The sequence below is a fragment of the Columba livia genome, chromosome 2 (assembly GCF_036013475.1).
Source record: "Columba livia isolate bColLiv1 breed racing homer chromosome 2, bColLiv1.pat.W.v2, whole genome shotgun sequence".
Taxonomy (NCBI): Eukaryota; Metazoa; Chordata; class Aves; order Columbiformes; family Columbidae; genus Columba; species Columba livia.
In genome coordinates this window covers 44363336-44385551 of record NC_088603.1, presented here as the reverse complement: position 1 = coordinate 44385551, position 22216 = coordinate 44363336, and the positions used below count along the sequence as shown (strand labels likewise).

Genomic DNA, 22216 nt, shown 5'->3' with positions numbered 1-22216 from the left:
ACCTGCTTAGCTTTTTTCACAGTGATTTTGAGGTTACAGGTTTCAGGAGACATTACTTAACCAGCAATAATATTTTTTTTAAAGTCTGGATTAATTGTATGGCTGATGTGGCGTGCTGATATATACATTATGGGCAGCAGTACATGGCGTGTGTTGGGCGAGACTGTTGTGCTGGGCACACCACCTACATCTTGATTTATCTCTGTGTGCAGGCACTGCTTGGTGCTGCTGGTGTACTATACCACGGAGAGTTGTCTCCTTGGTGTCACGCTCTGTGGTGACAGGCAGTGATGTGCATCAGCCTGTACCGAGAAATCTCCTCTCTGGTGCTATGCTTTGTGCTCTGCTGGGCATAGCTTCTGTCAGTGTCACTCACATGCTTTATAGCCTGGGCATTCTCCTCCCCGGTGGTGTCTCCGTCTGTACACACTGCACACAGCCGCTGCTTTTCTTGCCCCTTGCATGTGTGTCATGTGGCGTGCGTGGGAGCCCTGCCAGGGCTGTTTGCCCTCCGCTGCGAGCTGGGCTGTCCTCTCCTTGGCACACGCAGGGGCACCTGGCAGTTTGCAGGCAGGGCGTCCTGTCCCAGTGTCACCAGTCTGCGTGTGTCTGGTTCTGCACGTCCGGCCCGCACATCGTGTGCTGGGCGCTCTTTGGGGTCATCTCACGGCACGCGTGCTCGTGTCGGGGTGCGCGGGCACTCCCGTGTGCCGCCTCGCTGCACCACACAGCCCGTGTGTGTGTCATGCCTTTCCCCCTGCGCTCCGTCTCCCTGTTTGCGTGCGTGGCACCCGCCCACCAGCAGCGACCTGCGGGACTCCCGCGGGGTGGCCGGTTCCCGCCGCCAGGGCAGCGCCCAGCTCCGGGCTCGGGCGGGGCGGCCCAGGGGGCAATGGGCGGGCGTCCGCCACGCCGCGGGGCACAAACCGTCGCCCAACTCCCCTCCGCCACTCGCGAGGAGGCGGCGCGGCCGTTCCCTCTCCCCGCGCGGCCCGGCCCCTTCTCCCTCGGGCGCCGCCCCTCTCCGCGCCGCCTGTGAGTCAGGGCTTTGCCGGGGCACGGGCGGCAGCGGCGGCCGGGGAGGGCTCGCAGCGTCCGCTGCGGGGCTCCATGGAGAAGGCGGCACCGGTGAGCGAGGGCGGCGGCAGCAACAGCAGCAGCCGCAGCAGCAGCCGCCCCACGTCGGCGGGCTCGTCTCCTTCGTCCTCCTCCGCCAGCCGCGGGCTGCCGGGCCGGGCGGCGGCCGCGGGGAGGCTGGATGGAGGTGGCGGGGCCGGCGGTGGCAGCAGCCCCAGCTCGGCGGCGGCCAGCCCGGGGGGCGCGCAGGCGCCCGGTGGCGGCGGCAGGCGGCGGGAGCCGGTGCTGGAAGGGACGCTCAGCAAATACACCAACCTCTTGCAGGGCTGGCAGAGCAGGTAAACCGCCGGGCCGGCCCCCTGCGGCGCTCCGGGGCCGCGTCTTTCCCTTTCAGGGGCCGCTCCTCACCCCCAGTCGCCCCCAAGATGGTGTCCGGGGAGCTGGCGCCGCCGCCCCGGCCCGACCCCTCCCCGGCCGCCGCGGGCAGGTAGGCCGGGCTGTGCCGCCAGCCCTGCCCGGGGGCAGGCTCCCTTCTCCTCCGCGCCCATTTTCCTTCATTTTGTTCTACTTGTTTGTTTTTCCAGCCGAAGGAGGAGTTGAGCGTAATGAAGGGGCGGGGGGGCCGGGCAGCGCGGCCGGAGCGGTGGCCCCAGCGCTGCCGCCGTAGGTGCGGGTGGGGACAGGGGAGGCTAACCCTGGCCACGCCGTTCTCCCGGCCGTGTTCTGTTTTGAAGCACCTTTTCTTCCACGTTAGTTTCGTTGTGTGAAGTTCTCTTGGATTCCTAAAGAACCAGACCCTTCCGAAATAAATGGGACAAATGCTACGCTTGTGATTATTACTCGTATTTTTTTTGCAAGGGGTGGGTCAGCGGAAACAGTTACCTGTGTATTCAATAACATCTCTTCTTGCCATGTCATTCCTGTTTGACGAGTCCTATTTGATGTTGACACGGTGACAGGCCCTGGTCCTGCAGTTTGTTGGGTGTGGACAGGCTGATGTGCATCCGATGAAGTCCTGGAGAAGGTCTGGTTTTGAATCTGGTGTTTCAGTGCAAAATTTTTTACAGACTTGAAGCCAGACTCTGGAATTAATAATGCTGTGTTGGGAACTGTTGAAATCAGGAGATTTCTCATTAGTGTATTAGTTCTCATTATTAAACTTTGTGCTCTTAGTGGATGGATGAGGCTGTGTGTCTAAAACTCGACTTTTTAATATAAGGCATCAGTGATGGTTTTGAAGAGAAGCAAGTGCTATAGAGAGAACATTTACAGGACTAGTTGCAAACCTCCGCACAAGCCTTTAGAAAAGAAAACGCCACCAAACCTACCAAAACCTGCTCTTGCTTATATTAAGTGATCCCAAGCAGTAAAAAAACGGGAATGGCTGGGCCCTCAATTTTCTGACAGTATTTTTAGAGCATTTATAAGTGACAGATTTAAATCGCACAAATGCCAATGATGCTGACTCGTGTGGGGCTAAATCCGTGGTAAGAGTACTGTAGCAGGACCTCCTGAAAAGTGTCAGGAGCTGGTCTAACTCCATACACAGCAGGGCACACCAGCTATGAGTACAAATGAACATGGCTGGTACGATTTGGATATACACTTATCTCCCTAAAACTGAACTGGTTCAGTGTAGATATAGGGAAGGCCCTTTACTGTGACTTGGTTACTGCAATTCTGTTCTAGATTTACGTTAGACTTGTATCTGTTTATTGATTTTTGCGGTCCTCCTGTAGTTTTGTTTAAAAACCAAATAAACACATTTGGATACTTAAATTGTAGAACTAAAATGCACGACTAAAAATTAAAAGCCCACCCTCGCCCTTTTCTCCCTGACACCTCCATATATTTTTGTAGAAACAGTAACTTTTTATAGTGTGAGTAATTTTAAGGGTTGCTTTCCTGTAATCTGATGAAATTACAAAATAGAGGTCATTACTTACAAATCTTTGGGTCTAGAATTGCCTGTTTGTTGTCTTTAGGAACAGCTTAAATCTTTGACAAGGCTCACAACTTGTAATAGCATTTATAATCTCTGTATGTCCAAGAAACTTTTACCTGAAAACATCATGGAAGGAGAAATGTCACTTAAACAGTTCTACCACAGCACTTCGAAATTCATGTCTGTTTATTTTTAGCAGTCTTTTTTGACGTTGGTTTATCATACTTTGTCGTTTGCCAGTTTTATTTTCTGTAGGTCTGGCTGTTTGAGCAAGTGGCTTATGATGACATAGAGCTCTAAATAACTTCAGTTGGTTCAGTTATTTGTTCTGACAGTTTACGTGTTAGTTTTTGGGCATGAGGAATCTGATACAAATTCTAAACAGAACAGTTGAAACTTGGGGTTTATACAAGTTGGTCCTATCATAACGTTCAATAAATGAACAGTGATCCATGGGTTTGAGCATCATTGTCCATTTGGCCTTCTGTATATTTGTCATGGAGTAAGTTTTCTGTGAATTGGAGCTCCGTCTATCAGATTTGCTAAGTGACTTCATAGTTGACACCTGCAAATCAATTGAGAGTTTATGTGTTACTGAATGGTCATACAAATTAGTTTTGAATTTACTTCATCTGAAAAAACACAAGATTGTTTAACTGCTTGATCAATACAGCCAGATGGCATGAATATAAGTAAAATGGAAAAATAAAAAGAAAACTGACAGAGTTCAGTAATCATGGATTTGGAATGTTGTTCTTTAAAGCTCCTTATCCATTAGCCTGAATAATTTAAATGTGTTTTGTGTCAGCTTATGCCACTTAGTATTGAAGTTGAAGGGCTTTCCTAGGTTGTCCAACACTTCCTGTGCAGAATAGATTCTGCAAGTCTAAGGAAGTTGTCATTTGAGTTATAATAAATCAGTGTCACATTTTTATCAGTTGTCCTTTAACAACTGTGTGTGCAAAGTAGTCTTATATTGGACGAGGCAACTGAGTATGAATAGTGCAGCTAACACTGCATTTACAAGTGTTAACTGAAGCAACTGAAGGTCTCATATTCAGTCAAGCTGGAGAGCTGCATTATTTCTTAATTGAAGAACTTGTGAGGGTTTATTTTCTATTACTAAAGAAATCTATTCTGCTCTAGCAAGTTTAGGAACAATCTGATTTGGAAATAAATGAGGTTCTTCACCTTTATAACAAGCAGAAGGAAACACCGCTTTTTTTCTTTTGTTGTTTTGAGGTGGTTTGTTGTGTGATAAAGATGTCAAGGGGCCTGGGCATCGAGAGCATCTCCACTGACGTCTGAAACTTTCTGTGGATTTACACAGATATAAATACAGAGAATGGAACTTAATCTGAAACACAGATGCTTTGACATGAAAACACTTGTGTCTGTTCTGAGACATTGGGGCATCAGACTGTATTTGCTATGAAATTACAAATAATTATGTTATCAGAATTGAAGTACTGTTACAAAGCATTTCCATTGGGATTTACTTGTTTTACGTATATGGGAGAGTAGTAGCTTGTATTTTAACTGGGAGTTTTGTGAGCTTGATGGACAGATATGTCTCTAGAATTGTCTCATGCCATGCAGAACATGTTTTGCATGAGCTAATTTGATGTTAATGAAATACTTAACTGCTTGTGGCATTACTATCCTGTTTTTTAATAGATCGGTGAAATGTTGTAAAAAATCTTAAAAACTCAGTTTTCCCAAGACAGTGTGAAATTCACATGTGGTCTGCCTCCCCCTCCACACTTTTTCCTTGAGAATGTTTCTAGTGATTGTACTTCTAGGGCTTTGTCCTGCAAGCGTCTATAAGCCCCTGGATCATCTGCATTTGGGCTGGGGCTTAAATTTGGATTTGTAACAACAACAAACGGAACCTCAGCTGGTGGTTGTTGTTGCTTTTCTGAGCTGAACTGCTCTATGTAAGTTATTCTATAGCCCACGTGTTTTTTAAAGCATTACTTTGGCCTATTCCTGTTTCCTCTCTCAGTTGAGAAATGCATTGTGTTACCAGTCTGCTTGGACCGCGCTTGATATACTTGTGCTTGGGCACCACCAGACTTCTTTTGGGGTTAGCTGCACTCCTTGGATGTCAACAGTAATGTGTACTTTGGGGCAGTTTGGGGATTTTTTTCTGCTCAGCCTCTTTCCTGGGCTTCATAGTGCAGTGCTGCGGCCTCTTTGTGTGTGTAGTTGCAGAGAACAGTTGCAGTCTGACTGCTGCCACCACAGCAAGACCTTTCCTCATGTCTAGTGTTCCAAACAACAGCTATGGTACCGCCAGAAGAACCAGCAGCTCCCTGTGTGACTTGAGGGGTTGACGTCTTTGGCTTCCAAAGGTGATGCTGCTCTGATTGTAGCTCTTATGAGAGGGATGTCAACAGAACATTTCAACACTGTTTTGTGTTACAGTACCTACTAAAATCTGCGAGTAATGTTTTTTATTCTCTTTAAAAAAAATAATATATATTCTGGAGAAATAGATCATGACCTCGTAAAAGAGGAATTGATTAAGATACTTGAAATTCAATAATAATCCCCCTCTCCCTCCTTCTGAATTAGCTAGCCCGTATTTTGCAGAATTTTGGGATTGACACATCTTGTGGAGCTTTGGGGTAGTTAACACCTCCAGTAGTTGCTAATTCTTCAGTGGTACCAGTCAAGTTGTTCTAGCAAGGAATTGCAGCCCTTTTCCGATGTAAAAAAAAAAAATGAGTAAATGGTTCCTGAACAAACTATATGACTATAGTTGTATAGGTATACTGATACAACTTGGGAGGGAAGACTATCCTAGAGAAATAAACTGTGTGGGGTTTTTCTGTTTGTTTTAAAATATGGAATAAACTATACTGTCATCATTCTAACAGTAGACAGTACCTGAGGAGAAAATGGGCATGTGCTTATTTAATGTTTGTGAAGTTTGCTGCAGTGGGAGGTGTTTTGTGTTCTTACTAGAATCAGATTAACACCATCCCCGCCCCTGTGTATCTTTTCATTTTAGTGTGTTTCTGGCATATTTATACAGGGCTTTGTGTAGTGTTATAGTACCTTCTAGAATTTACTTGCAGAATTTGGGAAGGGGGAGACTATTTTAAGGAGATGGAGATGCAACCTTTTTCTTCTGTCATTAGAAATCTGCTCCTTAAATTTTTGAACCTTGACTATAATTTGTTAGGAGTTGTAGAAACACTTTATATTTTCAGGGCTTTTTGAAAGCATAGTAGGAGGCAATATGGAAAGGAAGATTACTACTTAAAACCAACATGTTTTAGTTTTGTTGATCAAATGAACAGGGTATTTTCTGTGCTGAACACTCAGGAGGCACAAATATTATCGAAATAAGATGTATGTAATTAGTTTCAAATGAACTTGGAATTTAAAGGTCAAAAAATCAGTTATTAGTAAGTTCTGTTTTGGATTAATCACGGAAAGGTTGTGGTTGGAAGAGACCCAGAGATCATCTAGTCCAACCCACCCGATAAAGCACATTCACCTGGCGTAGACTGCACAGGAATGTGTCCAGGTGGGTTTTGAATGTCTCCAGAGAAGGAGAAGCACTGATCTTTTTTTTTCTGTGTAGCAAAAATAACCACACTCAGATATAAGCTTTCTTCTTTTTTTCCCCTTTCCTCTCCTGTCCTTCCCTCGCTTCCATTGTGTCATTTTAAAAAAAAAAAAAAACAATAACAAAAAAGTAAAAGAAAAAAAAGTAATCTCTTTGAATATGTATCCCTAATTTATTTGTAAAAAAATCAGAATTTTCAGTTAAGAGACACTTTGTTTAGTTAGTGGTTGATTAAACCTAACTTGTTTAATCAGAGACTGGTTTAGTTTTAATATCTTTTGCTGTTGCCTCTAAACCAGCTCTGTTGGGAGAATGGAGAGGGCTATTCAAACAGTGTAGGAAGAATTTTAATAAGGCAAGAGGGAGGCTGTGAAGGCCATCATTCTCTGCCCTTCCATGTTGCTTGCAGTCGGAAGAAGACAACCTTGAACTTCAGGCTGAAATTGAAGAGGGTGGTCTGGTGGTTAAGGAATTGGTTTGCCCTGTGGAGATGTGGATCCTGGTTGGAGAACTGCCCTGGGCATTTCTCTTGTCCCCAGGCAAGTGATCGAAGTTCTTTGTTCCTCAGCTGCTTGTGTCACATGGTGTCATGGCTCCTCACGCCTATGCAAAGGATAAATTCATATAATGCCTAATAATCTATTGCAGGGCTGTCAAACTCATTTTCACCTGGGGCCACTGTATTTATAGAGTCCTAAAATTACATTCGGCCCTTTGAATGCAACCATGAGTCTGATGTGGCCCCTGGTGTAAATGAGTTTGACACCCCTGCTCTAATGCATAAGATGCTTGATAATAATGTAGGAGAAATCTCTTTAAAACAAATGAGACTGGGACATTTTCACTCAGCATTATATTTGGGATTTGCAAGTGCACTTCAGAGCTGAGCAGCAGCCTTGTACCAGAGGGAATGAAGCGACAGGCAAAATAGAGCGTGGTCTTCCTCTCACACAGATGTCACACTTCGCTTTCAGACGGCGAAGAGAAGTGGCAGTTGGCACTAACACCGAAACACTTACTTAGCCTTATCTGGGTTTTGTTATTACTAGCTCATTTTACTGTTAGCTTTTTGAATGGTGATTTCTGTGCTTAGCAACGCAACGAGAAATGTGGTTAGAGGGAGCACATATGCGCTTGCTGGCTCATTTAAAAGAACCCAACCATTTATGAATATGGATTTTGTTCATGTAGGAGAAGTGACAGTAAGTTGTTAAACTAAGTAATGTGCCTAGACTCTCTTTATGAGCATATAAGAAAAGTATTCAAAAGATTTCCCCGGTCATTTTATATTTAAAACCATGGTTTAATAATAAGGTATTTGGGCTTTAGCTTCCCCTAGTATTCTTACTTTGTTCTTTATGATATATTTAAAAGGTTGAACCTTCTAAGTGAAAAGGATGCTAAAAATTGCCATAACTATTGGTTATTATATTTGTTAAATATATATTATAATGACCGATAAAGCAAAAAGTATTGAATTTGGTTCAACTGAAAATGCCGAGTTTGTTTCTTTGGTTGTCACTTCCACAACTTTATTTTCAAGTATCGTGGCGCTGTGCTTTGAAACTTGTGGGCTTTTGTGGATATCTTACTGAGATGTGTGATTGCTTTTTGAGACATAACCCAGGGAGGCAAAGTTTGCTTATTATTTAACTGTTGCATATACAAATGTTTCAGTAAATGCTGTGTAAATGCTACTGTACTTCTATTTCCGAGACAACATTTAATTACTAGGTAATTTAAAGTTGAAGAATGTAGGCCCTTATATACCCACTTTTGTAGCACCAGCCATAGAATTTATTGTAGTTTCTGGTCCACCTGGGCTTGTGTTTCTCTTTGGTTGTCTATCCGAGAATTTTTCTTCCGGCGATAGGATTCTTTATTATAACTATGGGAACAATTTTCCCAGCTTTAATCACTACTTAAAAAATTACCTGTTTTTCTTAGTAGATGTCAGCCTTTGGCTTTTCACTATGTCTCATTATTCTGGTTGTGTATGAGACTGAAGACACCTCTTATCAAATTTGATTTCTACGTGCCATATTTTTGGGAAGGCTAGGTTTTGTCTATATTTGGGATATCTAGACCAATGGAGTTTTCTTGATGCAAGGCAGATCTCTCAGTAATTTTAATAATTTATGATAATTCTGATTGTTATTTGGTATTTCTATGTTTTTCTTCACATATGGGCACCCGAACTGTGTACAATTTCAGTTGTGGTTGCACTGGGGATCAAATACATGGGTAATGCATCTCATTTCTTCCAACTTGACATTCCCTGCTTAAAAAAATAGCAAAACCTTTTTAGGTCTTTATTACTTACATATATATTTTTAAACTAGGTGGTTAATTTTGCCTTACAAGTTAAACTTTTAGTCTAATTACACGCAACACCGAGACTTTGTGTTCCCTGGTGCTGCCTGGGTTCTCCAGGCGAGTATCCTCATGCTCACCCTCTTGTTACTATACTTCCTACTTGCTTTGCTTAAGCTCTTAGTGGCGGCACGACACTGTGGTGCTTGTTACACTGTTCTCTCCTGACACCTGGTAACATATGGCATAGTACTACCAAAATGAGTGCTTGAAGTGTGAAAATGAAGAGTAGCATTTAAGTATTCTTTTTTTTTTTGGATGGCAAAGGTGATCAAAAGGAGTGCGGTGGGAGCTGTCTCCCTGCAATATGCTCTCTCCACAGTTAGCATGTTTTTGCATATCCTTAGTGGCACTTGGGCTTTCTCATGGTGTGTGTGTGTGTCCTGTTTTTGAGGGAGTAAAAATAGTAGTGAATCATTGGTTTACAGAAGACAGTAATTTTAAAATATAGTTGAGGAAACTGATTATTAGTTGGAAGAATTACTTGGACAAAAGAATCAGTAGATTTTCCTTACCCTGAATTTTTATGAGTCAATGCATTTTGAGGTAAATCCTCTATCTTGTAATTAAGACTTTTTTGTTACTAGATGTATGACTTTATTTTGACAGTATTGGAATACATGTTGTTTGCTGATGATAGCTTATTTTTATGTCATCAGCAATCTTTATGGAATTTTTTTTCCCCATCTAGGTCATTGCTAAACACTCCAAAGCCAAGAACTGATTGCCAAGGAACCCTGTTAGAAACACATTCACTCAGAGATCCTAATTTATTTATATTTTGAGGCTGGCTCCATCTTTTAACTGTTTTCCAATGCATTTAATGTGTCTTGTTCATTCTTTTATTGTACTTAAAACTCAGTGCTGCCTGCACTAGGACATTGCTTCAATGCTGTTAATATTATGAAGCAAACTTGTGATACCAGAACCCTAGCAGGTTTTCTGGAGGAAATTTGTTTTTAGTAAATGCATACTGATTGGTGTTAATTATCTTGCTTTAAATATCTTTTGTTTGTGTAAAAATGTACTATATCAGCTGTTACATTATTTTTTTTTAGCATTGAATAGGCTGAGAGGCGTATGCAGTTAACTAGGCTGTTGCATTTATGTTTTTGAAAATGTTTGCATATTGTAGGTTCCTGTGGTTTGGGAATTTTCCCACTGATTTTGGTGGCAAGGAGCTGAATGCACCAAGTATAGATGAACCTTAGCATTTTGAATAATTCACCATATGCTTGGAGAAACCCAACAGTTTCGTTGGTAGTATCCTTCTGATAAAATTACAGTTCAAAATTTAGGATATGGAGAAAACATCCCAGTAAAAGGCGAATAGTTGAAGCTAGTGCAGGCAAGACCCGGCATTCTGCAGTTATTTTCCTTAGATTTATAAAATTTAAGGAAAAAAAAAAACAAAACAAGAGAAGAGGGGAAATATCCAGTGTCTTGTCTGTTGCCATTATTTTGGAGCTGGCGGGGAACTGAGGAAGAGTTGTATCAGTTTTCTCTATACTGCCTTTATCATGATGATAGAAGGAGAACAATGAACTTGATAAAGATACTGAAGTGTAGGCAAGATGGAGAAGCAAAACATTATTCATTGCTGCAAGCATTTGGGCATTTTGCACTGACACAAAAACCTCTCCTGAGGTGGTTTTTATTTTTTTTTCTTAGCACAGTCGGCTTTTTATAGAAGCTCCTGCTCTTGAAAGAGAGTTTTTTTTTTTTGGTTTAAGATTTGCCTTCCACACCATAAGGTGCAATATGGGTTTTGTGGTCTCCTTTGTTTTATCTTAACTAATTAACAGTCTTTGCTTTTGTGATTGTTGGGTTCTTGTATCAAACTTCTATATTTTTACAATGCAAGTGCAAGGAAAGGGTAGTTTGGCAATAGAACAAGGGATGAAAGAAGAGATATAGAATGGTGGGAGAGATTTAGAAAAGGAGTTAAAGCCTCTGGAAGAGGACTGATGAAGGTAAGTAGAAACTAAACTGAAGACAACACAAGGACAGACCTTTACCACTTAAAAAAAAATCTGGAAATCATATAACATGAATTCAGAATGAAGTCTTGAAAACACAAGTGAGCTAGTTTGCTCTTTCTTATTAATTTTAATACTACCATTAAGAGTGGCACATAAGAAGTAGAGGAGAAATCACTGTATTCTAAATTGGAGAATGCATAGAATAGTAAGGATTTTTCTGGTTTTGCTTGCTTTCTTCCACCACCTTCTGTAGCAGAGCTCATTCCAGGCCAGTAGATGGCTGATGTGAATAGCAGCCAGAGGAAGCTACTGACAGTGTCCACCTGGATACATGTTAATGTGCCAGACTTACCTTTGCCCTTTTAAACACAATATTGTTTATGTGGGAATTCAAGCATATGCGTTGATGAAACTGTTTTCCTGTTAAAGATGGTAAGCATTGTTTCTTCATTTTTGGTTAAAACCATGAGGATCTGTATTTTTGTGGGACAATGTTTTTATATATATATATATACTTATATATACTTATATATACTTATATATAAGTATATATAAATCAGCAACCTAATGCATAAAGATCTTTGGAGGTAATTGTTGTTTGCAAATTTAAACATGCTTTCTTCAGAAGGATCATGGCTAATACACTGCATATCTCACAACATATTGATGAAACCACCCTCTCATGGACTCTGTGGACTCTATGCATATGTTTCTAAGAAACTGTGTTGACAAGATGTTCTGTTGTGAAGATGGTGGCATATCAACTGTCAGCATAAAGACCAAACATAGAAACGTAAACTTCTCATTTCAGTCAATGAATTGATAGTCCTATGAGTAAAGCGAGGCAAACCATATTGGACTGCAAAGTATTGGCACGGGAAGCTGAAAACTTCCAGCTATCCTAAGGTGATGCAGCATGAAAGAAAGGTCTGGTTTCTGCAAAGCTTTCTTTGAACTAGCTGGGGTGGAGGAGATACGGAAATGAGCCAGCGTCCTGGTCTTGTAAGCAAGATCCTTACTTCATCTGTCATATTTTCTTCCATGTGATGCATGAAGAACATACTGCTGGACTTGAATACATTAATTCTTTACAACCAGGAACTTTTAGGCTATGGATTAAAAAAAACCAAATCAAACCCCAAAAAATCACAACAACAACCAAAAAAAACCCCACTCAAACAGCCACCCCACCAAAAAACCCCACAAAACCAAAAACATTCAAAAGCCAGTTAGAACAAGCATAAAGGAAAACATAAAACTGAGAATTTCAAAAATTCCCAAAGCAAGACCTTAACTTACCCTTTGCATTTTTTTTTCTGTAGTGTAAATATATATTAAAAATGTATGCAGCTCACAAAAAAATGGTCTTAGTGGAACATAGCTGAGTTGTCAGCCCCTTGTGTCTGAGAGTGGAATGAATATTAATTTGTCCTGGTTTAACCCCAGCTGGGAACTAAGCACAACACAGCTGCTCACTCAGTCCCTGCTGGTGGGATGGGAGAGAGAATCAAAAGAGTAAAAGTGAGAAAACTCATGGGTTGAGATAAAGACAGTTTAATAAGTAAAGCAGAAGCCATGTGTGCAAGCAAAGCAAAACAAGGGATTCATTCACCGCCTCTCATCTGCAGGAAGATGTTCATTTATCCCCAGGAAAGCCGGGCTCCATCACATGTAATGGTTATTTGTGAAGGTGAACACCATAATGCCAAATGTCCCCCCGTTTCCTCGTTCTTCCTTCAGCTCTATATACTGAGCATGATGTCATATGGCATAGAATACCCATTTGGTCAGTTGAGGTCAGCTGTCCCAGCTGTGTCCCTTCCCAACCTTTTGTGCACTCCCCACCTTCTTGCTGGCAGGCCAGTATGAGAAGCTGGGAAGTCCTTGACTGCTTAGCAACAACTAAAACGTCAGTGTGTTATCAACATCCTTCTCATACGAAATCCAAACCACAGCACTATACCAGTTACTAGGAAGAAAATGAACTCGATCCCAGCTGAAACCAGGACATACTCGTTGAACAGGTTCTGTCAGTGAAATAATGTTGTACATGAAACTTGCAGTTGGGAGAAATGCCAACAGTCACATGGTTCCATTTTGAGAACCTAGATGATAAATTACCTACATCTTGAAAGTGAAAAAAACCAGCTGCTACATACACTGTGGTAGAAACACAGAAAAAATTTAAACCCAGATGTTTTGTTCCATCAACTTGCACAAAAATTACTGTCCACACAGATATATTCAGAAAGCAGTTTTCTGTGAGAAAGTATCAGGTAGTCCATATATTCACTTAGAATATATCATCATAATATTTGTCTAGAACAGCTATAGAGAATGTACCTTCAGTGAATTATATAAGAAGTACAGCGTGGAGTGAGAGAGGAATGAAGAATTGGTTTGACTACTGCTGTCTCCTGGCATCATTTGTATCTTTCTCTACCTGAAAATTACCGCTTTTGCAGGTGGTAATCAGCTCTCATTATGTGTTTCTTCCACATAAATTATGAGTAACATGCATATGTCCCCAAGCCAAAAGTAGCTAGATGAACATGAGAGAGTTATCAGAAAAAATCAGGAAGCCAGATTCTTGGATATAGAAGCTTTATATTTGCCTTACAACTGATGACCTGGATTGATGAAGGCAAGCACACTTCAGACGAAAACGTGTTTCAAGCTGTTTTACTTGTCTGTTTTGTTAGAAATGTTATTAATACTTCAAATGCACCGTAATATTTTAAAGAAAAAAAGCTGTCAGTGAGCTCGCATCCTTGCCAGGTTTGCAATGCATGACTCAGTAAAAATAAAATACTTACTGAAACTAAGTTGTAGCACAACTGTTCTCTTTTTTTAAACTTTAAATGGTTTTTAAACTTTAATATGGTGATATTTTATGGTGATAGTGTTTTCTCTTTTTTTTTTTTTCCTTTTTAAAGTTCAATTTTTCCACTGAGAATTCCATACGTACTTCACAAAATTAGAGCACGCCTCAGATGTGATGCTTACACTGCTGAGGTTAGAGGAAGAGGTGCTTGATCTCTGACTGAGCACGTCTTTCATTAAATCATTACCAGGTGTGATGTATGTGTTTTTCTTTTATTGGTGTAAAACCGAGATCCAGAAGTGGCTTTCCTTGTCAAGGTGGTTTTCAAATCTAAACATTAATCTTTGAGTTTATAGGGAGATTATTATATCTTGTGGTCTCTTATTCCTTGATGTTTTTAACTGTGGACTAGAAAATAACACTGAAGAGTTGCTGGCTCCTGTCAGTGATTCTTGCTGAGGACAGGGCGTTGCAAAACAAGGATGAGCTATGAAAGTCTGGCAAAGAAGTCGGTGAACTGTGATACAACCTCTATAAAACTTTGCTGACTCAAGGCAGCTAATTGAAAATTTATGCTTTAATATCCACTGAAGAGATGTGGTTATACTTTGAACCTCATTGAATTGCATTGTAATGCAGTACAGTCAGTATCTTTCTCTTGGTACGTTCTTGTTTTTAAAAAGTTGGTGTCAACAGAATAGCTTCTGCATATTGAAAATATGTCAACTTGAAATCTAATTGATCTAAAAATAAACTAAGAGTAGTTTGGGATATACTTGAAACTTTCTCTGCCATTTTTAAGTATATGATGATAATATAAACAACTTACGCTTGTCAGTCCTTAACATAATGTGTACTAAGAAAAAAAAAATTATATAGTACAGTAATCTTTACTAATACAGTTACTTCCTATTGTAGAAGATCCCTCTATCAAAATTTTATGGATTTATTTTAAATTGACTGCACAGTCATGCTGTACCTCCATCTCCACCCCTCTGTTGCCAGTGCCCCTGTTCTCTTTGGTTTGTTCCAGCTTGTTTTGGACATCCTAAGGCATTTCTGTAATTCTGTATTCTGTTTGTAAATTACAAACTGGAGCTATAATGAATGCAAGTCCTGTCCAGTTAAGTCAATGTATACTTTTTATTTGATGCTTACCAGGCTTTCTACAGTATGTTTGCAATTGTTCCGCACCCAGTAGGGAATGCAGTTTGTTGTGCCAAGTAATTTCATCATCAGGGAGATAGTGAAATGCAAGGGATCTGGAGGTTGCTGATAAAATGTGTGGTTCATATTTTTCTTTTCCTATTCTTGTTTTTTCTCTCTCTTTCTCTCTGGGAGGGCATTCTAGTCTAAACATGCTTTTGAGGCTTATTTCAGAATATCCTATTCTCCCAAGTCCCAAATTGCACTGGCTAGGGGAAGGTTGATTAATTTTTTCCAGAAGTGAAAGCTGTGGTATCTGGCCTGGGGGTGGTTCTGTCTCACTGTGTTTCTTTGCTCCTGGATGAGAAAAACATGAGCAGAGATTGGAACACCAGATACTTCCAATTCTGTGGTTAAATAACTTGCTAAAAAGACTACTAGTTTCGCTCCCAGTTGTTGCAATTTGATAGTAAAAACCCTAGTGAAAATGTAATTACAGAATCATAGAATGTCCTGAGTTGGAAGGGACCCACAAGGATCATCAAGTCCAACTCCTGTCCCTGCACAGGACAGCCCCACAGTTCACACCGTGTGTCTGAAGGCGTTATCCAGTCTCTTCTTGAACACTGTCAGGCTTGGGGCTGTGACACCTCCCTGGGGAGCCTGTTCAGTGCTCCACCACCCTCTGGGTGACGCACTTTTCCTAATGTCCAACCTAAACCTCCCCAGCACATCTTCCTGCCGTTCCCTCGGGTTCTGTCATTAGTTGCCAGAAAGAAGAGATTATTTGCTGGGCAAATAATGACTTCACTGGTGCTCTTACCCTTCTTTTTAAATTAAGATACTAATTTAACCCTGATAGTCATAAGAAACAATGATAACAGCCCATATCTTGAAACAAAGCTCTCAGATGTGAGTATAAACATGTAAAGCAGTTGCAGACAGTAAGCGATCAATAACCTGTTGGTTATGACAGCCTTGTTCAGCTGCTCTGTCCTTCCCTGAGGCTCGGAGGTTCAAACTGCAAGTTTCATCCTGCAGCTTTCTGCTAATCCAGTGCTTTTCCAGCCTTTGTGTCCTTACATGCCCAGTGCTGCTTATAGGGTGTAGGTAGGTGGTACCTGTGTTTTGGGACGCTTTGAAGTGTTTTGTTGTGATTTCTGACAGCTGGCATTGATGGCGGCCTGCCGCCCTGCTTTGGTGTGCTCAGGGCTATGTGGCCTGGAGTTCAGCTATGCCTATGAGCTCAGACTGGTATTATTAATAGTTGTTGAGCTATATTGAATTCATTCACAGCCCCTCGGCTCAGCCGCAAAGGGTAGGTTACAGATATGGCATAGCTTCCTTCATTCAGTGCAGTGCTTTAAATGTTGTTGGCCAAAAGAAATCCTGTAATATATACTGTATTTTTGCTATGCTGTAGACTAAAGTGTCCACAACTGTCAGATTGTTCAAACCCAGGCAAAGCTTAGCGCTCTCTGTAGCACACGGTGCTCCTTTTGGTGTGGGAAAAATGTTGGAAGCATCTCCCTGGGCATGACCTTTTGTAGAGGACTCAGGTGGCTGTGAACGCTTCTAGGAGTCTTGGGTGGACGTTCCTTGGGCACAGGCGTTCTGGTGGGAGTCTTGAAGTTGAGGGATGAGCCACGGGAAATATCTGGATCTTCTAAGCAGTCTGTAGCAGCTTACAGCTGTTAGCCTCACAACTTAGGTTCTTGTCTTTCCTCTGTGCTGCTTTTTAAATGGTAGAATTAAAGCCTTGAGGAAAAGGGCTGAACAGATGCCAGATACAGTCTTGCTCCTTCTTGAGCTGAACAAACAGGTTGGCAGTTGAATATGAAGCTTTTCTGTAGGATAAATGGTACAAAGCCACCTGTCCTCCTTCCCATGTGCTAAGGATCTCCTTTCCCATTTATTTGATCTTGCTTTTGATACGGTGATAGCAAATGTAGGGGGAGTCGTGCTGTAGGAGGTGGACTGAAGAGAACATTTGAAAGTAAGGAGATCAGATATGAAAATGTTACATGTGCTAAAAATTAGAGGTGAATGAGCTGTGACCTCAGGTTCCAGAGACAAGCCTAATGACATGAAACATTTTTGGATTTTGTTCCCCTTGAGTTTAAAAATTGGTATTTCAGAAGCGGCATTTGAACAGATGGAACACAAGGGGCGTGGAATAGGTGTCTCAACTGAGGGAGCTGGAAAGCTTAATGGTACTGTCAGTAGTAATAGAGGAAGCAGCTGGTATAGGAAAAAATACAGTGCAGTTTCTCACAGATTGCTTATTTGAGATGGTGTTAGGACATCAGGAACAGATGTCTGAGAAACTGAAAATACTTAGTCTGCTCATGTTGAGTTTTAACTTTCACTAAATAGTTCTCTCAACTGGATTTAATTATTGGAATTCTGAATTGCATACTTTTCTAAAGGAAAATATCAGAATTACGAAACTGTAATTTAGTTCTGGAAATGTGAAAACTACTGGATCTCTGCTCTGGCAATTTATTATTTCCACTTGTTCTGTGCTTACAATTTTTTTTTTTCTCCCTTCCTAATAGCGTTGTCATCTGTTTGGTTCTTGGACTAATTGTAACGGGTCTAGTTATAGTGGGTCACTTCTGTTTTAAAAATATTTTACACTTATGAGTTGTTTTTTTCTTCTCTCCTCCTACCCCCACCCGCTTTCTGTATGCATTTGCTAATGCTTCCTTCAGAGGTTCTGTTAAGTTGTGGCGTGTTAATACTGCTGAAGGAAAAAATGACCACCTTATAGCTTTCCCTTCAGGGGAAGAAGTTATATGTTTCTTGAAATCTCTGCTATTGAATTTCTTCCTGAAATTATTTTTCTGCATCATTTCCTGCTCTGTCATTGTTTCAGGGACTGCACAGTAGGCAAGCTGGCTATTGCAGTTCTGACAGCAAGCATGGGGTTTAGAGTCTAAGAAAACGCTTACAATTATTGCCGGTGTTTTAGTCTGTTTTTAAGGACTTTTTTCCTCCGTGTGTATTTTGTTGTGGGTTATTGTTGTGTGTGTGTGTTTTTTTTTTTCTTATGGACCTTTTATCGCACTGCACGTCACTGCTCAGAACGAAATGAAAAGCAAAGGGGGTGCCTGGTCAGGTGCTGCAGTGCAGGAGCAGTCAGTGCTGAGGGCTGTGGTGAAGGCAGGTAGCTGGGTACCAAAGGGCACTGCAGAGCAGGACTGACCTTCAGATGTCAAATCTCTGTTAGAAAACAGGAATTGCAGATTGTGCTCCCTAAAGTGAAGGGGTAATGCTTCCTTACAATGTTTTATTTTGAGAAAAAGTATTTAGAAATGACTGTTTAAAAAAAAAAAGACATCCCTCTGTAGTCACAGTTTTCAGTTGAGACCAATATTTCTTTTGGGACTTTTCCCCCATTGTGGTGTTTGGTTTTTTTTTTTTTTTTTGTTTGTTTGTTTGTTTTTAACTTGAGCATTTCTGGTTATAATTTGGATGTCTCAGATACAATTGAGTGAGAGGAGTTATTGGGGAAGGGGGGAATAATGCTATACATTCCACAGCTCTCATAATCATATCTTGTCTGTTTGAGGTACCAGGTAAGAGAAGCTAACAGCTAAGGAGCAGCATCTATTAAGACTGTCTGCAAACAGTTGATAACATTTGGGAATAAACTAAAGTAAAACTACAAAGAAGTGGTTAAATAGAGAAGTACTTAACTCTGCATCGATTTGTATCATAATTACTGACAAAAAAGCTAGAAGGAAGAGCTTTTTGAACTGCACTTGAAGCAAAGAAATAAAAATAAATTCAAAATCATTACTGGAGAGAAATTGGTGCAGTGGAGTAATTTTACTTGTGATTTTTAAAGCTGCAGACTTCTGGTAGCTGATGGAAAACGTTACTTATAACTGCTAGTTGAAGAAATGCTTAAGCTATAACAACTTGATCTTTCCTTCATCCAGATCTCCCTGTAGCCTTTGATTATTATGGCTGTGGAGATTCATGAGGATGTTTGTAATATAGCCTAAATGTTCAGGCACTAAAAATAAGATTTGAGGTTTTAGCTGGTGCTAGAATGATTAGCTTCAAGTTTAATAGAAAGCTCATAACTTGATGTTACTTCCCATCATGGAAAAAAGCTTGCAGTTTTGTTCCATTATACTTCGTAGAATCATAGAATAGAATCATAGAATCATTTCAGTTGGAAGAGACCCTCAGGATCATTGAGTCAAACCATAACCTAACCTAACCTAACTCTAGCACTAAATCATGCTGGTTTTACCAAAAAGAGAAAAGCACAAGCCTGACCTAAGAGAATCTATAAAAATCTTAAGTTTAATTAGAAACAGACTCTGAAAGATGTTTTATTTGTCTTGTTAAGTTAATTCATTGTCCCATGGTTTGATCTTCTATAGGCAGGTGATTCCGCTTTATACCATTGATAAGCAGTGACATCAGCATGTTTAAAATTGGTTTTGCTATCCTATTTTCATTATTGGCGTTATTTCTTTAATACCCATGTACAAGCTTATTGCAGAAGTGAATAATTTAAACTTATCTTTCGAGCCATTGGTTTGTAGTTGTTCATAGCTCAGAAGTTCATAATTTTAGTTATGGCAAAGGAGCTCTTTTTATAATATTTGTATGGGAAGCTGGATTAGAACAGCGGTTTCCAGATTGCTTTTATAACTACCATTACTAACTGAAGGAATGACAACAGAAATTATGTTAAGCTTTTAAAAAGTTACCAGTGGGTTTGTACCTCTTTGTAGAACAGACTGATTGCTTTTGTATTAAGAATGTCAAATTTTAAAGTACCTACCTGCCAGCTGATCGACCAACACGACTCTTCTCAGTAATTCAGTAAGATATAACAAAGGATTTGACAGAAACATATGTAATGTAGGAGGGTCCTGAAAAATACAATTTTTCATAATTTTAAGATGGAAATTGGTGTAGTACTGGGTACAGTGGAAACTAATTTGGCAGGACTGCTGGTGCTGAGTGGTGCGAATTGTTCTTACTGTCTATTTTCCTCGACCTCCATCTGAGATTCATATTAGTAAAGTAGTTGTTAGTGTGAGAGAGGCTGTGTTTTCAGCCTTGGTGAATGTTGTTGCATGTAATTGCATAAAAGCTTACTTTCCAGGAGTTTAGAGTAATTAAAAGTTGGTATTGGGGTAGTAAGTGAGCTTCTTTATGTGCTGGACAGGCTGTCACATCAGGACTGCGATGTATGGTGACTAATGTGTACGACCTTGTAGTGGATGAGTGGAATGCACCTCACTCAAGGAAGGACCAATATGTTTTATTGAGGTAAAATAATAATTTGACAGAATTCAATAATTTTATTGGAATTTAACTATGTTTAACAGTGGTTCATTAAGTTTGATGGCAAGATTCACCTTATTAATAACTGCATGGAAGAGGCATACAAAGGAAAATTGAGTTAGAATTGAGTTAGAGTGATTCACATAGAGACTGGAGATGCAAATGGTAAGGAGGGCCCTCCCATTGAATCAGGAGGTTCAGAGTGGACCCCCTTGCTTTTTAAACTCTTTATGTGGGAGCCTAGGTGTGGCTAAGTCCAATCTTAGTCTCAGACTTGAACAACAGTTTATGTCTAATAGAATTATCTATAGAATGTTTATAATAATATTGAGTAGCTACATGGATTAGTAATGTTTCATTAGTATTAATTCAGCAAGTTGTCAGTCACTGAGGATCTGTCGTGGGTAAGGAAGGATCTTTTAGTTTCAGGTAAGGAATCCTAAACCTCGAGAGGTGTCCTGGCTCAGAGAATCACCTGGTGTGCAGTCCTGCTGCAGTTCAGGGAGAGCTCAAATTGGGCCCGTCCTTATGATAACATTTTAGAGTGTGGTAGCTGGCTGCTAGTCAATAGTACAGACAAGATAGACATCTTTGTTTTAGCTCTGGTATTTTGTTCTTTTTTTGGGTTTCAAAACCACCTTTTGAAATACTTTTCAAGGCACCTTCATTCCCTGGTATGTGAGCCAGGACCGTTCCAGCTCACAGGTTCACCACAGGACGTGAGGCTTATTGCTGCTCTAGCCAGTCTGAACTGAAGTACGGCTAGAGGTCGAGGGTATCCATCACAGACCTATAGCTGAAAATATTGGCCAGTGGTTTCCATGCAATGCTTGTAGCTGCAGAGGAAATGGATCTCTTCCTGCTGGATGGATGACTCTGCAAAGTTCCTCTGGTACCCACAGGCTGACCTGGCTGCATTATTCTTTAGCTAAGTACAACTCTTATTATTGCATTGGCTATACTGGGATGCAGTGCTGAGTACTGCTACTGGCAGATGGGAACGAAATGAAGATGACAGAGCGAGTGGTAGTTCTGATGTGACACCAAATGAGGCAAGGCTAGTTCAGCTGAACTGAGTCTTTAACGTGCAAATCAGCAATTCTTCCTTGAGAAGGGAGAGTGAGAAATTGCAACTGATTTTCACTTACATGTTCTGTGGACAGATTTTATAGTTTTGCCCAATTATGTTGATGTAAAAATCTAATCAGATTTTGGGGGAACAATTGCGGTTTATTTTGCATCATTGCTGTGGACTGTGGTGTAAACGTTGTGTTTCTATCTAAAAGATGATTTAGAGATTAAAGGACTCATATCTGATGTTTAATGATGTTTAACCTTTTAACCTTTTATTTTTTTCCCCTTCATTTTAATTTACTGATCATAAAGGACTTGTATGTATTGAGAAATACCAGAGCTAGTTAATGTATGATCTTCAATAAAGTACTTCTGGGATGGAATTGTTCACATAGAATGCAGACAATTATAAGAGGATGTCTGTGCTGATTTTCCCAGTCTTCATCCATGGAAATGCATCAAATGTAAATCAGGTTAAATATAATTTTTGGAAGGGTTTTAGCTTCCAGAGGGATGTCATGTTCTTTAGTGTCTCATATCAGTAACTTGCACAGAATTAAATATCTCTGACTTTCTTTAAAGTAATGACGTTGGTAAAGCAGATTAGGAGAAGAAAATATAAAAGTTACTGCATAGTTAAGAGGAAGAAATGAACATAGCTTATCTCTTTTTAGGCTTTTGTAATGATTTAGTATTTAGAAATCGTTGTCGTCTGCTGATATAATTAGCATGAATGTATGCTGTCGTTGAGGCAGAGCTGGTAGATGGTGTCCAAAATGACCTCCTTTGCTTTCATGGCAGCTTGTACCAGCTGCTTTCATGAAACCAGAGGATGAGCCACTGTTTCACCTTCCCACTGCTGAATGGGGGAGACCTTCTCCCGATCGTCTGTTCCTGCT

General features: G+C 40.7%; 1 protein-coding gene across 2 annotated transcripts in view; it reads left to right on the top strand.

Annotated features, from left to right (window-relative positions):
• The first annotated feature begins 1021 nt into the window (after nt 1-1021).
• Nucleotides 1022-22216, top strand: part of OSBPL10 (oxysterol binding protein like 10) — a 121448-nt gene continuing 100253 nt past the window's right edge. The window contains exon 1 of one of the 2 annotated variants that reach the window (XM_065051614.1): nt 1022-1415. In XM_065051614.1, the coding sequence (XP_064907686.1) occupies nt 1111-1415 (305 nt within the window). In that variant the 5' untranslated portion in view covers nt 1022-1110. The remainder of the gene's footprint in view (nt 1416-22216) is intronic. The other variant, XM_065051615.1, reaches the window with a different exon arrangement.